The sequence below is a fragment of the Amblyomma mixtum genome, chromosome 1 (genome assembly GCF_055824585.1).
Source record: "Amblyomma mixtum isolate Tamu chromosome 1, ASM5582458v1, whole genome shotgun sequence".
NCBI classification, from domain to species: Eukaryota; Metazoa; Arthropoda; class Arachnida; order Ixodida; family Ixodidae; genus Amblyomma; species Amblyomma mixtum.
Window position 1 is genome coordinate 106,825,197 of NC_143012.1, and position 25,148 is coordinate 106,850,344.

The 25,148-nt window shown below is 47.0% G+C and overlaps 1 protein-coding gene and 1 long non-coding RNA gene across 3 annotated transcripts in view; one reads left to right on the forward strand and one right to left on the reverse strand.

Annotated features, from left to right (window-relative positions):
* Positions 1-1,881: 1,881 nt before the first annotated feature.
* Positions 1,882-24,908, forward strand: LOC149367457 (uncharacterized). 2 transcript variants are annotated; one of them, XR_016284878.1, is made up of 4 exons: positions 1,882-2,821; positions 3,114-3,227; positions 22,395-22,486; positions 24,726-24,908. It is a non-coding gene; the product is annotated as an uncharacterized LOC149367457 (long non-coding RNA). The 2 variants fall into 2 exon arrangements; XR_016284880.1 differs by lacking the exon at positions 22,395-22,486 and having other exon boundaries at positions 2,425-2,821.
* Dph2 (Diphthamide biosynthesis 2) overlaps positions 17,374-25,148 on the reverse strand; it is a 37,299-nt gene continuing 29,524 nt past the window's right edge. The window contains exon 6 of the mRNA XM_089555698.1: positions 17,374-24,878. Coding sequence (XP_089411824.1) covers positions 24,700-24,878 — 179 coding nt within the window. The 3' untranslated portion in view covers positions 17,374-24,699. The remainder of the gene's footprint in view (positions 24,879-25,148) is intronic.

The window sequence follows — 25,148 nt, forward strand, 5'->3', positions numbered from 1 at the left end:
CCCTGGCCTCGGTATTAAGCTCCCTCAGGTGGTGTTCACTAACTCCCTGCTGTCAAATATTTCTGTATCAGTGAGATCTTTAGTACTGGTCAACCACAGGCGGGCTGACACGGCGGTATTCTTTGACAACACCCTCCCAAGGAATGCTAAGAACCTGCCCGCCAATATGTTAAATGGGCTCATAGAGGAGTACCTAGACAATTTTCCTAACCATATTGCCGTCTATACAGATGCCTCCCAGCAAAATGAAAAGGCCGCTATTGGTATTTACTCAAGGGCTCTTGATTGGAGCTACTCATTTCGGGCCCCTGACTATACCCCTATTTTTGTAGCTGAGTTTCTGGCCATTGAGTTGGCCTTAATAAGGATTCCCTGCAGTATCACTCGGGTTATTATACTCTCAGACAACCTTTCTGTTTTGGCAGCGCTCGAAACCTCGAGTGATACTCGTTCTCTTCAATTTTTTATTCCTCCACATGTTTCAGAAGTTCGCTTTCACTGGGTCCCTGGGCACTGTGGCATTGTTTCTAATGAGAGGGCTGATTTTTTAGCAAAGTCTGCCCTTGATGGTCCTATTGTCCCTTTCGTCCCAAATACTATTTACTTGACTCTAGCACGCTTTCAGCGATTCCAGCGTTTCCACACCTTGAGCCATGAGCCTCTCCTCGCTGCAGCGGATTTTCAACACCTGGCATTTCCTTGGAGTGTACGGATGTGCAGTTCGAGGCAATGTGAGGTGTCCATGACCCTTTTGCGCTGCAGGATACCGCGGCTAAATCTTTATTTATGCCTATCGGGGCTTTCGATATCCAACCTTTGTGAGTCTTGTGGCGAAATTGAGTCTATAGAACATTTTTTCCTCTCCTGCCGGCGGCTCGCTGCTCTCCGTAGAATTTGCTTGGAGATCCCCCTCGCTCGGCTTGGGCTTCCTCTATCTATTCCGATTCTCTTATCCTTCGGGGCAAGCGCCAAGGGATATGCCCTGAAACCAGTGTTCGATTCTATTCACAATTATATAATTTCATCTGGTAGATTCCTCTGCTAGAATGTGAATTCACAACTTTTCTTTCTCCGTAGTTTTTGTATTGTACAAATTCTAGCTCTGTGTCCCAAATTTTAGATTTAATTATACTCCATTCCCTGTACATGAGTGCGTTTGTATCCGCTATGCACCCTGGCCAATCCCCCGCCGTGGGTATGTGCCATTCAGCCCGAGGACATCATCATCATCATCAACCGCGCACCCGTCCTTGGTAGAGGCTCGTTTCTCCGGTAGCTGCGAGATGGCGCCACGCGTACCAATGCTGCGAAGTCTTTCGATTTTGGTTCTCAGTCGCCGCAGACGATGGGGATTTCCAAATAATTCTGACCGAATCAGGCAAGTACCCCATCTAAATGTGGTATAAAACAAAACTGACCAGCAAATGCAACCTCTGTGCGAAATTTGAGCCCGAACAAACGTTCGGTTAGGCCGAGAGAATTTTTTTTCGATTTTCTCTGATTTACACAACATACGGTATTATGAACCAAGCGAAGGTTATCAGATCAGTTGCTTTTTTTTTTTTTTTTACGGAAGCATACTAGAATCAAGACAAAGTGAAATTTTCCGAGTCATGACTAGGAGGCGCGAGCCACCGTCCGATTTTAAGCGTGAAGCTTTTTCCATCCACCCATCCATCCATAGATAAAAGCCCTCGGCGCATAAGGAGAGGCCCTTCGTATTCCCGTATTCCCAATGCATTGACAAGAATGTGGCGGAAGTGACGTCAAAATTTAGGCTTAAAAAGTCGGGCCACTAGCAACGTTGTCGTTGTTGCTAAGAAAACTCGGGCCACTACGGCGTCGTTAGCGTCGTTGTTGCTAGGGGCCCGAGTGTTTCTCGGTGGCGGTGGACGGGCTTTCGGCACGGTGTGTTCGGCCTTGCGTGTTAAAGTCTACATGCCTGGCGTCGTGACGTTACGCACGCATCTAGGATTGCTTTTAAATAACCGCTCATTTGATATTTTGTTCGTCAAACTTGGTGTCGTTACGCGGAGCGATCGATGCATTGAAATGAATCTCGCGAAAAGGTGGCACTCCGGAACCGCGCTTCGACGCGCGAAGAAGCGTTGATTGTTTTGATCAGCGAACTTTCGCACCTCACCAAACAGCACAGAAACATGAAGCCGCTCTCGGCGATGCTGAGCTGCGTTTCGAAGGCCACACGGCGGGTGTACGGTAGCCCGAGGAGGATGGTGAGCTGAGCTGTAAGCGGCGCGCAATGTCGTCTTTCTTCGCCTGGCGTTGGAAAAGGTTCACCGCACCTGTGCGCCGGTCTGTGTCTAGGTGCGTGTTTGCGGGGAGGGAGGTGTAGGAGTGTAGCGGCAAGCGGCGCGGTTTTTTTTATACCTTTCTTTTACGAAGTGCTTGCGAGCCGGGCGCGAAACCCGCCCCACCACACCCGCCCCGTAGCTCGGTGGAGAAGGAAGATAGTGAGGAAAGCCGAGCCAGGCTACAACAACAACAACTTCCGGTTGCGGGGCAGCTTCACAAAATGTGACGTCAGGGCCTCTCCTTTCTTTCCTTCCTCCATGCCTCGGCGCCAGTTTTCCAACCGACCTACCATCGGTACCGTCGGAGCAGCGGACTTTCCTGTCCTACGTCCAGGTTTTCAACCCTAGTTTGAATGCTGCGGAAACAGACGGGAGCATCGCTAGAGCCACCCTAGCATCGCTGCGGGTTTTAGCTAGTCACGGCAGACACGTCATCGCTTGCAGAACGTCAGCATCTTGAAGTAATGGCCCGTCATCTGTCGGAGACGTCAGAGGTGACCCGCGCATGGGTGAGTGTCTGATATTGACTTGAAACTTTAAGGACAGGGATGCGGAGCAAACCCATGTTGAGTTGAAACGACTAAAGACTTCATTGCGCGTTTCTTGCTCATCAGCGGGACGTATTCTGATTTCTTTTAGTTGCAAGTGTAGCGTCAGACCTGACTTCCCTTTTTCCGAGTGTTGGCGTAGCAAAATCCTCCTCCTCTGCGCGAGACCGGTTTCAGTTTATACCAGCTGCTCGACCCGCGTCGGTTGTCTGGTTTAGCTCAATTCCTCCTCCGGTGACGCACGATGTTTCAGGCGGAACTGGCCAGGCTGATTCTCATGAGGGACCTCGCCGAGAGCAGCAAGGGGCTGCGAACGAAGGCCAAGAAGAGGCCGCTGCGGAGGAAACACGTCGCCAAAGCGTACCACGTAAGGATGCGCCAGTTATGTGGCTGAAACGAATTCATTCTTTGCCTCCCCGCATCACAGCCAGTGGGGAAAATAATGGACAGCGGTCGCGCTCATTGGGCAGCCCCGGTTAATTTCCGCACTTGCCCGCTTAAACTCGCTCACTTGCTTGGAACTTTGTTTATTTATTGATACTGCAATCCCAGGAAAGGGTTTTTGCAGGGGGAGCATATAGAAATCAATACACAGTGCAGTGTTCAGTAAAGGGGACTAAGGCCACAAAACTGTTGATGCTTCCAGTGGCTTCCAAAGAGGCTTCCAGTGAATGGTGTCAGTTATTGGTAAGGCCATTCCACTCCTGTTACTGGGCTGGGGAAACTTTGGCATTTATATTTGGGGGTGATTGCGAGGTTGTGATGTGTAACCTGAAGAGAAAGATGTTCAGGATATCATATCTTGATATTCAAGAAAGAAATCACTGACCAGGCAAGAAGTGTGCTTGTGCTGCTATCCAGTGAGTACCCTTTTCCTGGCATTTCTCCCTCTCACCACCAGGTGACGCGATGGTCTGCGGACATTGTGAATATCCGGGCTTGACTGTGTCTGTTACTGGAAGCTTTGTGTGCAAAATTACTGTTTGAAGGAACTTGGTTTTGCACATAACAAGGCACTTGAAAACAAAGAAAAAGATTCAGGGCCGACAAAGACTGCAATATGCCAGCACCTACTTTGAATGAGTAGTCCGATTGGTGAAAAGGATGCATGGCTTTGAAAGGACAGCGCAGAATGGATGCTGCCATGATGATAGAGCACTGCTTTTGCATGTATGCTCATGCATGATTTATTTATTTAGAACCTACAGCACCTGAAGGCATTGCAGTGGGGGCAAAAACACTTATTGAGACAATCGCCAGCTGGCCATGTCGGTTTTCACTAAAAGGCTTGGTCCAATTTACTGTATTTGATTGCATATTAAATGCAATTTTCTCAAAAAAAAACTGAAAATTTGGGGTGTAGTGTGCCAACTGTGACAGGTTCCGCTACCGCCATGCGCCGACACTGCGCTGCACCTTACGATGACGAAGTTATGCGCCGACACTACGCTGCGCCTGACGACGACGAAGTTGCCCCGCTCTCTTGGTGCTGGCTACGCCCGTCTACGCTGCCAGATCCTGCACGGCGGTTCAGTCTCTTGAAGACGCCGAATAAACGCACCCCTACAATTGGTGGAGCCGTACATGAGGCTGAGGGATGAATGCGCTGTGATGAGGCGGTGCGAAGCGAAAAGTCAGAAAGTGGGGTAGTCACTTTGCGGAGTCGGCGGCAGAGAGCTTCACTTATGACAGATACTGCAGCGCCCGTGTCGACGAGGGCGAGAACCTTGGCACCTTCCACGAACACTACGATTACATTAGCGGGACGACACGGAGGACTTGAGGAGTTCGAAACAAGCGCAGTTCTTGCCCCCGGAACTGCGGCTGTTAGTTTCCCTCAAGCGCGGAGCTAGAACGTCGCAGCATCGGGGAAGGGGAACGGCGTCGAGGGGAAGGCGATCGGCGAGTGGTGTAAATTTGGCGATCAGGGGAAACAAGTGGGGGACCAGGTGGCCTTCTCGGCGAGGATAGTTCGGCATCGTACGGGTAGGAGCGCAGATCAGGTCGAGAAGGCGGAAGGGTCGGTAACAGATGGGTCGGTTGTCCGCAGTACGCCAGGGATTCGTAGGATGTGGGCGAACCTTTGAGAACGGAGCTTGAGACGGGGGCTCAGACGGCGGCGGAGGACGGAAAGAAGGGGCGGCCTGGTAGGAATCGGGTGCTGGCGTATGTCGTGGCCTGGCCACCGCTTGGGCGTACGTCAGGGGTGCTGTCACAGGCGGGAGCACAGGGCTGGACGGTAGCAGATCAGCGACTTGGTCTTGCACGACACGGCGAATGGTAGGAGCCAAAGACGGGGTCGAGTCAGGAACTTGGCGGGCGGGGTCTTGAATATGTGATATGAGGGACAGCTGGCGAGCGACCTCTTCACGAACGAAGGCTTTGATTTGGTTGAGGAGAGGGGAGTCCTCAGGAGTAGCACCCAGGGCCAGTGTGGAGAGGGCCTCGTCGCAGACACCGGCACGCCGTGTAGAAGCACGCTGCTTGCGGAGCTCGTCGTAGCTCTGGCAAAGCTTAATAACCTCACTGACGGTGGTGGGATTTTTCGCGAGGAGCATCTGAAATGCGTCGTCAGCGATGCCTTTGAGGATGTGGTGGATCTTGTCCGCTTCTGGCATGGCGGCGTTGACACGTTTGCAGAGGTCAACGATGTCCTCAATGTAACTTGTGAAGGTCTCATCGGTGTGTTGAGCGCGGTCCCGTAAGCGCTGTTCGGCACGGAGCTTGCGCACCGCAGGGTGGCCGAACACTTCTGCAAAACTCTTCTTAAATACGGGTCAAGTGGGTAGGTCCGCCTGATGGTTTCGAAACCAGAGGTTCGCCACGTCTGTGAGATAAAAGATGACGTTACTCAGCTTGATAGTGTCATCCCACTTGTTATAGCTGCTCACTCGCTCATACGATGACAACCAGTCGTCAACATCTTGGTCGGCAGTGCCACTGAAGAGGGCAGGGTCACGCTGCCGGATGGCGCCAGAACAAATGACGGTGGTTGAACTGGCCGCCGGTGTTGGGGCAGTCTCATCTGGCATGGTTGACACAGGCGGCAGCGTACGGCTCCGGAGTTCCAGGTTGGTAGGGGGCGTACTCAGCACCTCCACCAATTGTAGGGGTGCGTTTATTAGGCGTCCTCAAGAGACCGAACACCGCCGTGCAGGATCTGGCAGCATAGACGGGCGTAGCCAGCACCAAGAGAGCGGGGCAACTTCGTCGTCGTCAGGTGCAGCGTAGTGTCGGCGCATGGCAGTAGCGGAACCTGTCACAGTTGGCACACTACAGGGGGAGTTTATTCATTATGCAGTGTAAAATAATTTGAAGTGGTAAAAACAGGACATGAAGCAGGGCGACAGAACTAATTCTTCATCCAGTGTGACTGATCTCAAATATAAATGCAAACTTCAGCACGGCTTCTGCATTAAAGAGAAATCCTAACATATGTATATAGGGAACCGCAGCTTCGCCGGGGGGCGCTGCGGACACCAGTGAAAAGCGCCCTCTCCGGCCGACTCCGCACTTTTGACTGGGCAAACCGGTCACCCCTCCCATTGAGTAGCTGCGCGAGCAGCGTGCTTTCTCCTGAAAACAAGCCAGTTCTGCACGTACTTTGCACGTGTTGGCCGGCCTGCAAATCTCTCTGTGCGAGCTTTCTCCCTCCTGCTTCCACGCTGACGAGCTTCAGAGGATTTGCAAAATGTACAGGGGCGCTAGAAAGAAATGCGAACAGCACAGTGCCCACGCGCTGTGCAGACAGAATTTATCTTCAATGCGCTTTTACCTTGGTAGTAACAAAAAGAAGCTAGAGTGGTACATTATTGTATCACGGATATCTCTAGTGTATTTGTGTTGCGAGCCAAGTATAAGTGTGACAAAAATAAATTCCTACAGCGGAGCGCCTAGGCACCGCGCTGTTCACATTTTTTTCTGTCATGGCAGTACGTTCTGAGATGTAGGTTCAAAGAAACAGTGAATTTTATTTTCGCTGCGCAAGCTTGAAAAAAGAACTGCTAGTGGATCAGGGCCACTCCGTGAAGCAGATTGTTGACGAAAAAGCCGGTACCGCAACGGCGAAATGTGTATCACAAGTAAATGACGAGATCATTTAAGACGTAGAATTCGAGGCAAATACCATTTTTTTTTTGGCACGGCCATCTTCGCAAGATACTTAATTTCGCTGGGTAGCTGAGCAGTTCGGTGCATGCAGGTTTGTTGGCCAAGTAATAAGGATTTTTCTACATGTTTCGCTGAATAATAATGGAAATAATTTTGTTTTAACTTAAAATAAAGTGGCCTTAAGGCGACACGCGAGGCTGAAGAGAACAACGAAAACGCGCAAAATGCGCCTACCAGCTGCTTGCTATATACGGCTAAGAGAAAAAATGCTCTAGTTTGGTCAATTTCTACAACGGAGATAAGCGGTTGGTATATTTATTTTAATGCCGATTACAGCGCACGCGCATCTCCAAAACAATTTATTTGCACAGCCATCGGTCATATGCAAACGCTCATTCATGTGCCCGCAAACATTTTGATTATTTTTATTTTTAGAAATTTTTTACACGTAAAGCAACTTCGAAAATTAAGCCAGGCGTCACAGGTCGGAACATTGAGGCGATCACACCTTGCCTCACACACGTCTGCATAACGCCGCGAGCTGTTGTTGTCAGTCTCCAAAATAAAAAATGGCAAAAAAATGAGTTTCGTTAGCGCGTGCTTTACTAAACACTGCATGCTTAGTGAATTACAGCAAAAATTGCTCAGAAATAATATTACGCGTGCAACATACCACACGTCTTTAGCAACAGAAAAAGCTTACTTCACCCTGCCCACAGCAGTTATCGAGGTCTGCCGTTTCTCGTTCTCATCCATTTCATACCCTACAAATCCGGACAAAAACATTTTTGAATAGGAAAGAGTGTATGACCGCATTTTTTTTTTCATATACTGGAAGATTTCACTATAGCAATCTCCCATCGATAGGCTTGCATTTTTTTTTCCGTATTATTGTTTTTCCTATAGTCAACTGCTCGATACGAGCGATGAAAATTTTTTAAAGATTTTGCTACATATAGAAAGGGTGGACCATTACCTTCAATATTTCCTTTACTGTACGTTACAATTTTCTAATATTAAATTTTTTTTCCCCACGAATGTAGGACATGTCCAGGAAATCTGTAGAATTCCACGGGCAGTCCTTGGCCGTTGATGTTCAGAGAACTATTGTGACAGCCCCTGACACAACAAGTTTCTCCACTCTTAGAACGTCGCGGAATTTCAGCCATGACTCACAGCGAGCGGCAACAATACTTTTGTGCGCCCGCGAGCAGGATCGCACGTGCTCGCAATGAAAGAGAGAGTGCCAGCGGTGCGAGCAGCACGCGCGTACCAGTCGACACGCTGCTGACTCAGTGCGCTCCGCCAGCGACGTGCCCGGACAGAAACGCCAAAATGACCGGCAGGGGAGAAGTGGCGCTGGTGCAGTGGGAGCAAACTTCAGGTGCGCTTCCCTATAACTCATGTAGCAGCTCATAATACTGCTGCCTAAAGCGATCAACCACAGCATTCTGTGCAGAGCCCAACGACAAGTTTCTCCCATCCTTTCATTCACTCTTCAGCCAGCAAAGTACGATGCAATGAAAACATGGCACTCTGTATTACTAGGTAGTTGTTCTGGCACTCAAAAAGGGCAATCACTAGCATTTACCGTCATCAGCACCAGACTGGGCACCAAAATTAGTTTGGCTGGGGCGCACAGCGGATATACATTTGCGGAGGAAAGCTCTGCGGATTTCTTGGAAGCTGAAAAAAAAATTAATCCTCACTTTCCTCTGCAGAACATGGGGTGGATGCTAATGAGTGATTCCTCCCTTACTGCACAATGACGAAGAAGAATGACGAACAGTAGCTTCCAACTTAATTTGTCACTCAGCCATCCACAGTGGCCACAGAAAAAGCGTGCACAGGGATACTGTTTTCAAGGTGCCAGACTTTTTCTTTACTTGTCCCGCAACTATTTCAGGCAAAATTACTTGATCACAAAGGTAAACTTTGTGGCAGATGGTGTTTATGGCGTGTTTATAGCAGGTGGACTGAAACTGTCAATGCTGCACTGAAAGCATATTTCCCCTATAGCAGACACGTACAAGCGCAAAAAAACACGGACAGAGAAAGACACTTGGACAACACGAGCGCTTTGTTGTCCAAGTCTCTTTCTCTGTCTGTGTTTTTTTGCACTTGTATGTGCCTGCTATGCACCAACTAGCCCAAAGGTCTGTCCCCTATATGTTTCCTTGCAAGAAGCCCACCTTCACTGCGTCCAGCCTTTCAGTTATTTAGTGGACACTGCGGACTGAGTGAAGCTGGCCTGTATCGGTAGATTACTATGTACAGACGCTAATTAGACTGAAAACATAGCTTTCTGCAGGTTAAAAAGCATCAAAAGTAAGCCAGGTGTGGTGCATCAAGGTAGTCTTTATACTTTATCTCACAACTTGTTTGCACCACTGTGAAAGGCAGAGCTTTCTCGTCCAGTCAGGGCCAAGGAGGACAATAGTCCATCGATAGTATTTGAGCAGTGTTGTGGCTTTTTAAACAGTTACAACAGCATTTGAAAAGGCAGTTGAGGATGGTCTTTTGAGAGTCCAGCAAGCATTTCATTCACATGTTAGATCAGCGCACAAAGACGGAGGCCGCTGTAGAGTGGTCATTCATCTGTCCAGTCGGCCGAGTCTCCTGCAGCTGGGCCCTCTCATAGCCTTAGTCGCTTTGGGACGTTAAACCCCATAAAACCAAACCTTCCTTCCCAGGGATGGAGCCACCAGTCGCGATCGGCTCAGATCGCTGCAGCGCAACGTGTGGGATGGGGTAAAAGATCCACGAGCTGACCAGGCTATCCTCATGTCAAAATAATCCGATTTTTCCATGCTGGCAGAACAACTAGGTTAGTCTACTTCTGAGCATTACAGTATGGATGTAAAAGTGAAAACTAACTCACTACTGGTTCCAGCTTCTTCCGATACTTCTGAATGTAACTTAGTTTCCTGAACAGCACAGAAAAAAAACAGTATACACAGTTCGTGCGTTATGGGCACAGATGAAATCAAGCTTGGTGGACACCATGTGTCATTCCTCATGACTGTGCAAAGCAGAAAGGTAATGTAGATGTGTACGCACCATGTGCCAAGCACGTGTTGTACTGTTGTAATTCACCACAGAGCATAATGTTGATTTCAATCACCTGTTTCCCTGATAATGCCCCCCTTACAGTACCCGCAGCATTGGTTCAGTGGTTAAGGCGCTCGTCTACTGAGCCGGAGTACCCGGGTTCGAATCCGATCGCAACGGCAGCGTTCCGATGCAGGCGAAACGCAAGAGGCACCCGTGTGCTGTGCGATTTCAGCACATGTTAAAGATCCCCAGGTGGTCGAAACTGTTCCGGAGACCTCCACTACGACACCTCTTCCCCCCTTTCTTGTCTCAGTCCCTCCTTTATCCGCAGTTGATGTCAGGACGTTGAGAAACGAACAAGGAACAGAGAGGCACAAGAACACAACAGGACGGGCGCCAACTTGCAACTGAGCTTTATTCACCCAAACCCTTGCATTTTATGAAGCACCCGAGCCATATCACAGTAGCCTGTCACAAAGAAATAATACAAATAATGAGAAATTGTCAACAACCGTCACAATTCAGAAAGTAGGCGCTACTTCTAACAGACAGGAAGGTATATTCAGCACTACACATCTGATAGTAGCAAACTTCATGGACTAAGTCCCAAGATTATCTGAGCACAAAACTAAAAAGGAAAACAATTCATCCTCACAACAGAGATGCACACTCGGCCAAGGCAAACACGGCGCAGGCTCAAAATTCCTGCTTTAATACGTTGGGTGACACTGAATCAATGACCGCCCTGCCGCGGTGGCTCAGTGGTTATGGCTCTCGGCTGTTGGCCCGAAAGACGCGGGATCGATCCCGGCCATGGCACCCGAATTTCGATGGAGGTGAAATTCTACAGGCCCGTGTGCTGTGCGATGTCAGTGCACGTTAGAGAACCCCAGGTGGTCGAAATTTCCGGAGACCTTCACTACGGCGTCCCTCATAGCCTAAGTTGCTTTGGGACATTAAACCCCAATAAACCAAACCAAACCAATGAATGAATGACCAACAAAAAGTCGGAAAATTTGGTGGACATGAAAACTTAAAACCTTCGAGAAATCATTGCAGCGTCAAAGTACTAAAGGTGTTAGCTTGTACACAGTTCGCTTTTGGCTGATGGAACACATCCAGGAACAACAAACTGTGCACACAAACCTTCAAAACATTAAAACCTAAAGACGCCCTTGAAGAAAAGCCACCTCAGTGTCAGTGATCGAAATGAACAGTTTACTAATGCACACGCTTCCCGCTTCCTTGATGCCTCAACTACTTTTCACTCAGATTTTTCTTTTCCCTTCTTCAAAAAAATTATTTCGTTCAATTCCAGACGACACTCTGTGCAGGTTTTGCAGTGGTCTGCTAGGAAGCCTCCATGTTGGTTGTGCACATTGAAACATCGACCGGTTTGCCCTATGCAAATGAGACCGCAGCTTTAAGGAGTCTAGTATACGACTCGTGAGCAGCATTTGGTGAGCTGTTTTTGATGTTTAATAGCGCAAACCTTCTCCGGCTTAGTCACAGTGCAAACCATTGAGGGCTTTGACGGGGCAGAAAACACAACTGGAACCCGATGTTCACTTGAGACTTTTTTTATGCATGGGAAACTTTATGAATGTAAGGAATGACAGGCACAGATTTCTTTCGTGCTTCTGAAAGTCTGTTATCATGAGGCCACTTCAGTTTCAGGGGTAACATTTCAGAGACAGCCATCGCGCTGTTTTGGTTCATCGTCGATTCATGTGCGTCAATACTTCAGTTTCTCAAGTGTCAGTGTAGTAAAAGACAACCTTAACCTCCGTATGCTGGAAAGCAAACGTAAGGTATCACGCCTTGCCGTTTTTCATAAATTGTATTTTGACCCCACACCCTACTTTGCACCGCTAATTAGGCCTGCCATACGCACATTTCATCGACTTGACCACAATGAAAAAAATCAAACCTCCATTTGCATGAACAGACACAGTCAGATTTTCGTTTCTTCACCTGGCAATAATAGTATCGAACGTCCTCCCCATTCTGTAGTGAACACTATTGATCACAGCCAATTTCTTTCAGTGCTAAAAGATAGTGGGACAGAATAGGTGTGTAATATTTATCTTTTGACTGGATTGTTTTGTGTTCTTGATGCTTTTGACGGTTTTTTTTTTCCCTTTTCTCCAAAAGTCACTGAGTAATTTGTATTCCATGCCTGCATGTTTTAATTCAGGCATATTGTATTTTTTATTGTTGACTGCTTCAACCTTTGTTAAGATGTGTTTCTGCATGGTCTTTTAATTGTCGTTATAGTACTGTTGTATTATGTTCTGTCAATTTCTTGCATGATGTTCCCCCCCCCCCTGTGTAATGCCCACATGGGCCTTTAGGGTAAATAAATGAAAAAAATATATATATACTCTATAAACGCATGTAAGGGCCGCACCTTTTTTTCCAGATTCGAGAGCCAATTTTTGGGGTGCGGCCCCTACACGCGATGTGCAAGAGAAAATTTTTTTTTTTATAGTAATAACATGCTAATCAGGGAATGAGCGGCATTTATTCTGCATTCAATTGTCACTGGCGGAGTATTTCGACTCTGAGCTGGTGCTGTGCTCTGGTGCACGCTCATCCTGAAAGAAGCCACGCAGCATGTCTGCCGTCAACGTGTAGCTGTTGTTCCGCACTTCCACCACATAGCAGAGCAGCTCTTCTTCCAGTTCGGGAAACTCGCACGGCTTGCCTTGGAAAGTGCGCTTTTTGCAGCTTGTGTTTCTTAGCGCATTCTTTTGGTGGTGCATCATTGGACGCACTCCTCGGCCACATTGAATTTTCTGCCCGCTGCCCACTTGCACTGTTCGAGAGCTAACTCCCAGCCGTGTAGCTGATAAGGTGCTTGCCCATCGTGCTAATGCTGCAACGCTCCGCGGCAGCACGCGAGAGCCACAACAACCACAACTACGGCGAGCACGCTCCATGAAAACAACCATGGAGGAAAGAAAACAACAAAAGGCTGGAGCTGGCGATACTGACGCCGATGTGGATTGCAGGAGGTCGTGGCGAAAGAAAAAGTTGACGATGATGATGATGACTGCGACCTCGGGCGCCATCCATGGATGGCACTTCGAAGCTCCTGCGCACGCATGTAGCCTTTGCGATCAAGTGCGCTAGAGCTGATCGCAGAGGCCACGGCACGTGCATTTAGAAGGCTATTCCCACCTGGGTTGTGAAAAGTTCGGGTGCGGCCCATACACGAGTGTGGCCCTTACACGCGTTTATATGGTATATATCTAAAGGGGCGGCTAACCGGCTTCTTTCAACCTGCTCAATGACATCAAGTGATGGCATGACTTTCCCAAGGCATTCTGAAGGGAATCAGCGATTATTGCTCTTTTGACGAGTTTCGAATGAGCACTGTCAAATGGTAACGGTCCTTTCTTAGATCTGGGATTGTACCCCCAGCATAGGTGATCCTTTATAAATACCAATCTTATGTCTAAAAACTGCAGTTCGCGATTGGCTGGTAACTCCTACGTCAAGGTGAGGCCCTGGCTGTTATTGGTGAAGATGGAAGCTTTGGGCCAGTTGGTCTGACATGTTGGAGAGGAGGAATAACCGCGAACTTGACAGGACTGAAGAACGAGAAGAGGACAGGACGAGCGGTAACTAGCAACTGAAGTTTATTGGGAAAAAAAAGAAATGTTGCAGCAAAGGTTGCAAGGTTATTTTTTGTTCGTTTCGATGTATTTCTTTAACTATCTCGTGTGTTCCATGTGTCACTATCTCCGTTCTTGTACGCTATGCGCAAAGGCAACCTTTGCTGCTACATGTCTTTTTTCAACGAACTTCGGTTGCTAGTTACCGCTCGTCCTGTCCTCTTCTCGTTCTTCAGTCCTGTCAAGTTCGCGGTTATTCCTCCTCTCCAACATGGATATCACCCCTGTTGCCCAGCAGCTACATCAGACTTGGGAGCGTTCTTCAGAATAACCAAAAAATCGTCCAGATGTCTAAAAATGGCTGTTCTGTTCCGCCCAGGGTTTGTTGCGAGAAAAGGCGTTTGTGGCCGTCTACTAAAACTTCAAACAGGTCAACTTCAACGGACGCACTAGAAAACGACCAGTACTTAAAACCTTGGATGACTTGCACCTGGATTGGCCATCAAGAAGTGAGCAAAAGATGAAGAGAGGGGCTTCCCTGAAATATTCTTTACAGTTAAAAATACCCACAAGCCTGGAATGCCACTGCGACCCATCGTGGCGGAAAGAGGGACATTGCAACGCGTCGTCACTTGCTGTCTTCAAAAGCATTTTGGTTCATTGGTGGAAGATGATCCTTTCCTGGTTCCTCGTACTTTGTGCAGCAACTGGACGTTTCGGCCTCCCTCGATACCAAAGATTTATATTATCCTCATCTGGGACTCCCAAGTGCAGTCAGAGAAAAGATCATCGCTTTCAAAACGCAGCCGGGATTAGCAGTTTTGCAGCTTTGTTAGAATTCTACTTGGGCTCGACCACCACATCCTTCGAAGGAAGCTTTATTGTTCAGAAAAAAGGTGTCTGCATAGGGTCTTCTGTGGCGTGTGTACTCTGTGACATTTTCTTGTCAGCCATTGGCAATCAAATCAAAAGTCAACTAAGTGACCCACATGTTGTATCCATTTTTAGATATCTGGACGATTTTTTGGTTATTCTGAAGAATGTTCCCGAGTCTGACGTAGCTGTGGCAGCAACAGGGGTGATATCCATCTTCAACAATAACAGCCAGGGCCTCACCTTTACGTGGGAGTTACCAGCGAATGGCGAACTGCAGTTTTTAAACATAAGATTGTTATTTATGAAGGATCACCTATGCTGGCCGTACAATCCCAAATCTAAGAAAGGACTGTTACCGTTTGACAGTGCTCATTCGAAACTTGTCAAAAGAGCAATAATCGTTGATTCCCTTCAGAATTCCTTGGGAAAGTCATGCCTGGTGTTGTTGAGCTTTGGCACCCAAATTCAGAGGTTGAAAGAAGCCGGTTACCTGCCTCTTTTGATTTTGGCTGTCTCTGAAATGTTACCCCTGAAGTTGTAGTGGCCTCATGATGATAGACTTTCGGAAGCACAAAAGAAATCTGTGCCTGTCATGCGTTACATTCATAGTTTCTCATGCATAAAAAAAAACTTAAGTAAACATCAGGTTCAAGTTGTGTTTTCTGCTCCATCGAAGCTCTCAGAGATTTGCACTGTGACTAAGCCGGAGAACAAACGACCGGTTTGCACTATTAAACATCAAAAACAGTTCACCAAATGCAGCTCACGAGTAGTATACTAGACTCCTTAAAGCTGCGGTCTCACTTGCATAGGGCAAACCGGTCGATGTTTCAATGTGCGCTACCAACATGGAGGCTTCCTAGCAGACCACTGCAAAACCTGCACAGAGTGTCGCCTGGAATTGAACGAAATAACTTTTTTGAAGTCAGGCTGATGATGATGATGAATCTTGGGACTTATACCCCTGTCACATGGCCAGTTTCAAAGTCGAAAGCCTTCGAGATTCTCAATCACTATTGAAACCGAAGGAGTTGTTTCACTGCTACATGGCATACCTCAATGGCCATTGAAATGGTTCTCGTATTTTATGCCAAGCTTGTGTGGCACCACAATCGCTAGTTTTGATGTTGCGCAATAACAAAAAATATTTCTGTAAATCTGAACAAAATGTCAAAATATGTTTCTTTAGAGTCATGAGATGTTTTTAGTTCATTCTAAAGGCCAGTTGCATTGTCTTGGAAGACATCGTTTTTTGTACGATTTGCTGTTGCAGTTTTGTAAAGCTCTGGCAACACTGATGCCTTTGGTGTTTCAATGTTCTGCAATGGAGAGTATAAAATTAATGCACTTTACACCAGACCAATGCAGTTAATAAATTATTGTACAGACTAATAGTTTGCAGCTTGCATTAAAGTTTAGGGGAACAATGTGTGCACGTTGGCGCTGCTCGAAGCAATGCTAGCAACATTGGGCAACGCGGCCCCCGAAATCTCGACAGAGTTCCTCACTGCTCTGGTGACTCAATAGACTACCGACTCAGTGGCCGTTGAAACTGCCCGTGTAGCAGCGCTCAATGGCCTACGAGTCGACAGACTATCAGTTCGAGGACCTTCGAAATGCCTGTGTGACAGGGGACTTAGCCCAAGAAGTTTGCTATTATCAGATGTGTAGTGCTCAGTGTATCTTCCCGTCTGTTAGAAGTAGCGCCTACTTTCCGACTTGTGAAGTTGTCAACAACTTCTCATTCTTGGTATTATTTGTTTGTGATAGGGTATGGCTTGGGTGCTTTATAAAATGTAAGGGTTTGAACGAATAAAGCTCAGTTGGCGCCTGTCCTGTTCCTTTCATGGCATCAACTACAGCTATGAACCAACCAGCCATAACCAAAGTGCTTCTTGAGCATTCTTCTCCTTTATCCCTTGTCCACTGTGCCATTTCCTTTCCTTATTGACGCACAGCGTAGTGTTTCCCTGTCAAAGGATGCCTTCCAGTTAATGGCGTCGCCAACCCTGCTGGCGTGACAATGCAGGCCACAGTGGGGAGGGGGGGGTGACCTTCCGCCACCCCCTGCTTTCCCACACCAGCAGAGTCATGAGAATGGGCTGGAAGGGGACAAGTGGCTGCACTCCCACTACTGACGCAACTGGTGGAAAGGGGCAGTCGGGAGGGGCAGAGCCTGGCGGCTTCCAACATGTGCAACAGGGTCACCACAGGGGATGGAAGCACAGGCACCAGAGCAGTGAAGAAACATGCTCATAATAAACATCAGGCAGAGGTGCAGGGCTTTGTTTGATGGTACTTGTAATATGCCAGCTGCCTTGCTAGGGGCGGTTGTTTCTTGTTCAGATTAGTTGGAACAACGGGTGTCAGCTATTCCTAGCCATGTTCCATTTGACATTTCACTCTGCATTTTTATGTCGCCATGCAGTGACAAATGCATACTTGCCAGGAAGAAAACATCAAACAGAGCAGCTGATTAGCAACAGACTGACTGACAGGCACACCTGTTTTGATCAGCCACGAGTAAGTGAGTACGAAATTTCAGACCCCTGATTATTCGGACGTGCTTAATTATTTCCACTCTTTCACGGCATGGCAATGTGGCCCCTAGAGCCTATGTATAATTCAGACGCACCGCAACTGGCTGCTCGATTTTTCGGACCTCGTTCGCACCTGCCGCGAATACCTAGGCTGCCATCTTGCCGCACATCTTTGTTAATTTGTTTGTTCACAATCAAAGCTGCCAGCAGCTGGCTTTATTAATTTGTTTCTGATGCAAGATACGAATAGACTTACCTAATCACCAAGCAGAACGTAGACAGGAGCACGAGACAAAAAGGCAACACAACGAGCGCCGACTTTCAACAATGTTTATTTTGAGCAACACACAACTTCATCATGAGTCACCACATGTGCCACAGACTTGCACACCATGTGGCACACACACTTCGGCACACTCGCATTGCGTGTTTAACAACCCAAGTTGTTGTTTTGCTAGCAGTAGGGGTGGTGTGCTCACGCGCATTGTTCTCATAGTCTATCTCAGCTGCCTCGATAATCTCACGGACCAGCTGTTCGCTCTGTTTTTTGAGCACTTTACATCGTTCAAATAATGCGGCGCTAGTTTTGGATGGGCAATCTCTGGTGTGAATGCCTGCACCCTTGATGGATGTTGCTTTTGTGTTCCTTCAGTCTTTTGTTGGTGCCCCTGCCTGTTTGCCCTGCATACCTACTCTTCCCCACATTTCAGTGCTACTCTGGTAGCGACTCTGGTGGTTTATTGTGCACCCTTGCTGTTTTAACGAGCCATCACATCGGCAGAGGCCTTGTAGTTTTCCTGGGGCAGTAAGCACAACATTAACTCCTGCTTTGTAGCCAGTCTTTTTCAAGTGGTGAGATATGTGCTCCTGCTCTCGTGACATTGTTTGGCAGGGACACACTCCGAGGGTCAGGTTCTTATTCAACCGTTCCGCAACAGACACAAGCAGGTGCGAGGGGTGCCAGTAAAGATGATACGTTCTTCCTTCTTCGCACCCCGCTTCTTTCGAGGCGCTTGTTTATTTGGCATTGGACTCTAAGCAGACGATGGGCGAACAAGGGAACTGGACTTTCGTAACGCTTAAAAAAAAAATGTCCAGAAACAAATACGCTCAGAGAAGAAAGAGGGGCTGCGCACTCAGCTATCAAAGCTCTCACAACAGCAACACTCGAGCTCCAAGCTCGCATGTGTTAGAATGCGCTAGAATTCTCTCTAACATCTGTTCGTGCGTGCCTCGTTGCGGGGGCGAGGAGGTCTTGGCCCTTGCGCTGGGATGCGCTTGCAGCCACGCACGCCTTTGGTAAAGCCCAGGAAAGTTTTCTTCGCCGCGTGACGCTTTGCGCTCGCTATAGCGGCCTTATAGTACCCCTCACACTTGCTTTTGAAACTATATCTTTCACTTGTCATACAGCTCGCATCCCAACCACTTATATTCTAAATGACAATACTGTGGAACTAACATCAACATACAAGTACCTCGGGGTGCACCTTCAGTTTGACCTAACATGACATCACCATTTCAACCTCACCCTAGCATCTGCTAACCGCTCACTTGGTTTTCTTAAACGTAACCTCAGATACGCCCCTATACACATTAAAAAACTTGCTTATATAACTCTAATACGCCCTAAAATCAAATATGCTGCGGCCGTTTGGGACCCTTTTCAAGCCTACGTTATCACTAGAGGCCGGATTTTTAGGCACTAAAAAGCACGTTTTAGGCGCCATAAATAGGCGGCTAAAATTGGAATTTAGGCACCTAACGGCGAAAAATAGGCACAATAAATTTTATCGAAAGTGCACGCAGTTCCGAACTTCAGCGCGCAATATCTGCTGTAAAATAAAACAAAAACGCAGCAGGAATGATTTGGGACCTTAAGCAAGGTGCGAACATTAGAAGCCGTTTTTTTTTTTAAGGCTGTCGCACAACTTTTCGTACAATACACATGCTTCAGCAGAGCAAAAGGAATGGTTACCAACCCTTTTAAAACACTTTGGCATACCTCGAAACAAACAATTCGCTTGTCGTGTACAAAAGTAGAAACGATGAACACCTTAACAGGAGGCCATGTACTTCGAAATTGATAGAAATACTGTCAATTCAAAGCACCTGACAAAAGATTTCAGTCTTCGCTCACACAGAAATTGAACTTATTTATTGCAGGCATACACGATGCTTCAACATTAATAAATATGTTGTCATTTGTGTAAACAGTGTTTTATAGTTTGTGGCTTCACGTGTCTAGAGCCATGCGACTATCAAATGGTGCTTGCCATTAGAAGGGTCTGGAAACCATAAATACGAGGTGCTAGAAAATGTTACACACAGTGCTGCTTGATGCGGAATATGCCGAAAAGAATCTTAGTTCTGCACGGGCCTACTACATCCACGAGGATTCATGGTAAAATAAACATCATCCATCTAGAAATCACTGTTAAAGCTATGGAAGCAGTAGCAGACAAGCACCATCTCCAGGTTGATGGACTCAAATTTATTCCTCTTATCAGTAAGAACAAGCTTGTATGCAGAAAAGGAACGCTCAACATCAACGGATGTTACAGGAGCGTGCTTGTACTTAGGAACATTTGATGGGTTTACACTGCTCGGTATCATAGAATGGTCACCGATAAGTACTGAAATTTGCTTGAGGTCTGAGAACCCCTCGTTTTTGTCCAAGACGGACTGCAACTTTGCGCGGATTTTCTCGGCAACTTCTCCGTGTTGAAGAGCAGCGATTCGTTGCTGCACATTCTCAATGAGTCCAATGTTGGTAGTAACACTGTTTGAGTCATTTACTCTGTGGTTTGAGTGCACGAATGCGTTTTCGTATGCACGCACGATTGCCAGCTGCCTAGTGTGGCCTGCTCCAACAAGATTGCCGCCAAATGCCATTTGATGAAGATGGCATGCGGCTGGGGCACAAGGAGCGAAAATAAGGCAGGTTACCCAGGTGGAAATTTTAATCAGTTAAACTGTTTCCAGCAGGTTTATGTAACATTTCACAGTTGGTTTCAATTGGAACCAACTGGGAATTATTTGGACGAACCTGTAACTTACTCGTATACTTTCCGAAATGTGGTGCCATCTGGTCAACTACCCCTTTAACAGCCAAAGTCGTCAACAAGCTGCCACGATAAAGTGGCAGAAAATAGGAAAAAGGTTGCTTCGATATTTTCGGCTGACATGGTTGGTATTGTGTATACGTAGCCGGCGTAGGTGCAGTGTTCACCACAGCCAAGTGACGAGGTCATCTAATGTTGCCACATTTGTGTTACACTCATAACCGAAATGGATTCGAAAGCAAACATAATCTGAAAGCAAAACTACAGCGTATTTCAGGCCCCTTTTCTGTAAAATAGGGCATTTTTAGACACCAACGTCGGAAATAGGCATTTATAGGCACTGACACCCAAAATAGGCACTTATAGGCACTATAAAAATAGTATTAAACATATTGTCAACACCTAATTCGTGCTCATATGTGAAAATGGTGCGCCTACGAAGCGTTGAAAAAAATAGGCATTTGCCTAAAATCCGGTCTCTAGTTATCACTAACATTGAGTCCTTGCAGAACCGTGCTGTTTGTTTCATATTTTCAGACTACTCACCCTTCACAAGTGTTTCAGCATTAAAAAAAATGTGCCGAACTGGAAGATTTGTCATATCGCGGTAAACTTGCTTGCTTAACTATAAGCTTTATCACCACCCATCCCTTCGCAGTGATTTGTTTCAGCCACCTGATGCTATCTTTCCATGCAGTGATCATTCTTTCTAAGTTAAACGCGTAAACTGTCATTCATCGTTTTATTCCAATTCATTCATTCCCCGTACTATCACTGAATGGAATAGTTTGCCAGCAGTCATTGGTACAGAAACTGACAATAAAAAATTCCAAGAGCTTCTTCGCTGTGACGGAACTGTGTAAAAGTTTGCTGTTTTTGTTAGTGTTCATTTTTCCTTTTTGTGATGCCTTATGTTTTAATTAACGTTTTTTGCTACACTTATTTGTTAAAATGTATCGCGATTACTTATGTGATTGTACCCCCTCCCCCCCTTATGTAATACCCTCTTCTGGAGGGCCTTTAGGGATAACTTGAATAAATAAAATAAATAGTGAAAAGAGCAGTTACCCACTGTGAAACTCACTGCAACCCTGGCTTCTGTATATCGTGCAACTCCCACTTATATGTCAGTCAGCATTAAGTGCAAGCCACCAGTTACGATGCCCAACTACGAAGGATCAACCCTGATGGAGTGCTTCCTCTGTCGAATTCGCCATCTTGTTCTGGGCCATTCATACTGCGGAGGGTGCGCTTTCAAGTCTAAACTTTGTCCCTGCCCGTGCGTTTGTTTGTCTGTGACATGCTGAAGGCAGCACAGCCATTGAGCTCGTGGTAGTGGTCACCGCCCGTCATCTATGTACATGATGCGCGGCAAGAATGTGCACTATACTACAACTGCTGGCCCCTTCCTCCACCATATTGGCAATAGGCTAAAGTGATTTTTAAGGCGAAAGCCTTTAATGCCTCATCGTTGTCGACAGAAGGTTGTCACACTTTTTCTGGTCACACCAGAAAAAAAAAAATCTTTGTGCACGATGGGATTCGAACAACCGTTATCCGTTCTGCAGCCAAGCGTGCTAATGGCTACGCTACTTCCTGCCAACGCGCATGCAGTGCTCCTTGTCTAGGACGCTGGAGAGTGATTGCAGAAAGGCATCGAATCAGACAGATGCCTCCCAAACGCCTTCCAGTGTCTCCAGCATTTAAGGTTCACAAACAATTGTGTGCTTAATTAACATTTTAACCACACATCAGTGACACAAGCAGCAACACCGCGCAAAAGGCTTTCGCCTCAACGCACTTCAGGTCAACAACGTGCCCCCCTGAATTTTTTTTGTTGAAATTTGACTTTTCGGACATTTTTGCGGTCCCCAGAGAGCCCAAAAAATGCGGTTGTTGACTATACATTACTGATGTGGTTCAAAAGTTTCCGAGCGAAGGAAATCCCTCTATCAAAATCCAACTCGTAAAACTCCTGTGCAGCAGGCTGACATTTGTGGTGCTTATGGCCCTCATAAATGACTACATATGCCTGTCTCCACATCATTAATTCTTTGCTTAATACCAGCAGCAGTAGTGAGGAAAGAGACACATGGCAGAAGCACACAGCCTTGTCCACGTCTGTGTCTGCTTCTTCTCTGCTGCTGGTTTCAAGTGCACCAACTAGCTCAACAATCCACCTGATTAATTCTTGCCTCAAGTGGAATCTGTTCAGCTGTGCTGTTCCAACTATCTTGCAGCACCAGAGTTTGGACATTTTCTTTTTTTGCAGGGCACACTTGGTGTGTCTATTTTATTCAAGACAAAGGCTGTACATATCTGCAAGCCATGTTCGCAGTGAAAGACAGCAGCACAGTTCGCAGTGTACGTACACTTTCAGTTTTGGTTGAGCTCTGATACAGGCTGTTGAACGCAAGTTTGTTGCAATCAGGCAAAGCGACACAAGCTTTGAAACTTCCCTGCATTCCCCTTCGGTGTGTATTCACTTCCATTCACTAACCTCATTTTTTTTTTTTTCAATTATTTTGTTCCCCTGGCTCAGAGTAGAATCCTATGGTAGAGCACAACTTAAAGAAACAGAAGTTGGCAACAATGGACCATGGCCCGAAGGGTGGTGTGTTATTCCGATGACCAATCACAGCATCATCATCAGCCTGACTACGCCCACTGCAGGGCAAAGGCCTCTCCCATGTCTCTCCAATTAACCCCGTCCTTTGCCAGTTGCGGCCACTGTATCCCTGCAAACTTCTTAGTCTCATCTGCCCACCTAACCTTCTGCCGCCACCTGCTACGCTTGCTTTCTCTTGGAATCCACTCCGTTACCCTTAAGGACCAGTAGTTGTCTTGCCTTCGCATTACATGCCCTGCCCAAGCCCACTTCTTCCTCTTGATTTCAACTAGGATGTCATTAACACGCATTTGTTCCCTGACTCACTCTCCCTGCTTCCGATCTCTTAACATTACACCCATCACAAATCATAAGAGTTAATGAAATTGGCTTTTTTAATGTTTTGTTATAATAAACAAGCCAGATGCATAAAAATTCTCGAGTATATAATTCCAGCGTGCAGTCAGCTTCTTCTTTAGGTAACACAAGGTTCGCACAGGCCCCCTAAAACCCTCTTAATCAGACTGAACACTGAATTTCAAGCAGCCAATTTTTTTCCACCACAACGGAAAGCTTGGTGTCTAAAGTGCTGGATTGGGCAACAGTTCTGCTTGAAATGCTGAAGGAAATTTTTACTGATAATTTTTCAAACAGTGCCTGCACCCACTCGTTTTTATGCATCCCGATGGTGGAAACCAAGACCAGTGAGCGTGATGCCAACTGCACGTCAGCAAAAGTGCAAGAAGACTGGTATCTATCTTAGTTTGCACATTGAACGCTGTTACGACAGAATGATGTACGCCTCATCGATGAAAGTAGTAGTGGACCATGACAGCCGCTCAGTCAAAGAACTGCATAACACTATTGCATCATCTAGTGGCAAAAGCCTGGTCAACGATGCGAAGGGAGCATTTCTTTTCATGGAAGCGCACACTGGAGAGAGTGTAGAGTATAACAAAACATGTGCAGCACTCGTGAAAGAAAAGCACACTGTGCACTCAAAACAAATGGGCAATATTCTACCAAGATAAGGTCACGTGGTGGGATGCAAAATGGCTTTTTATGCGGTTTTCAATGCCAAATTAAAATTACAAATGTTTGTTTCCTCGATGCTGCAGTGCTCTGTTCTTGCAATATGAGGCACGGCCTTTTCATTTCCGCCATACTCTGGTGACACGTTGTGGTCAGTGTTTGGGCCCTTGAGTAGTTGAGAACAGGGCCTCTTTGGATGCAGAAAAGCGGAAGAGGGGAGGTGTGCTCCCTTCCCTTAGGGGCTGGCTGTGAAATCAATCGCATTAAGGCTCCCAGAGAACCCGGTGGTGGTGTTGTGAGTGAAACATTCTTGGAGAAACTGCCAACTGGATTGTGAGCAAACTGACTGCTGCGGCAGTTAAATTCAAGAGGTTGCTCACCAAGAGCAACCTGGGTCGCGCCTGCCACCGCAAGGCTGAGGCGCATCACATAACCGCTGCACTATGGAATGGTACAAGGGGGTCTATGAAGGTCGCAAATGGCCAATGCTGTTGCGCCATACCTTCAAGACAGTGTCCAAATTTTGTGGTGTGAATTGCAAGCCTGTGGATTACGGCAAGTGGGCAAGCGCAGACTTGCGCGTCATTACTGAAAAGCTACGTATGTAATCTCCAGGTCAACTGCATGGAGCAGTAGCTATAGTGCAGGCAAAGAATCGCCCAGAATGCCTGCACACAGGTAGAAAAGGGAAGCATGCAAGAAATGCCCTGTGAGGATTTGCAAATAGCCTCTCCGAGGGTGACATAACTCTCCTGGTGTCCGCTGTAAGGTCAGGGAAATCAGTCACAGGATTCCCAATCTGTGCGACGCAAAAAAATATTTCTTGCCCTCCTTGAATACTGCCCCTGTGTAGCCCTGGAACTGTGCCTCAATCTCAGACCAGGTATGCTGTACGAACCCTGGTAAAAGGAGAAAAGCTCAGACGCAGGAATTGTGATCAGAGATGTGGCGTGTCCTTTGCAGCTGAAGCTTCGTCCGGTGCTGCCTTCCTGACCTCTCCTCCCTCTCCCTGGTAGCCAGCAGCCAGCCCCACCTGGCCCCTCCGGATCTCCGCAGGGGGCGTCTGGCCCAAGCACGGCTGCAGCCCCTGCCACGTGCGCTGCATCAGATACTCGCCTGCAACAGAATAAAGGCGGCTGAACTCTCTGCCAAGTGGTGTCGCTTCACACTCCAAGGGGTCTAAATATTCTATTTATTTATACATACTGCAGCGCAACTGTATGCGCTGTGGCAGGAGTGGGAAAAACACAGAATGCAAAATGCACAAAGTGACTTCAAATCACACAAAAAAAGTATCAAACAAGAAAGGAACTGCTAACGACACGGTAGGAATATTCAGCTATTATGAGTTTTTGATGGCAGCTATAAAACTTTGAACTGGACGTG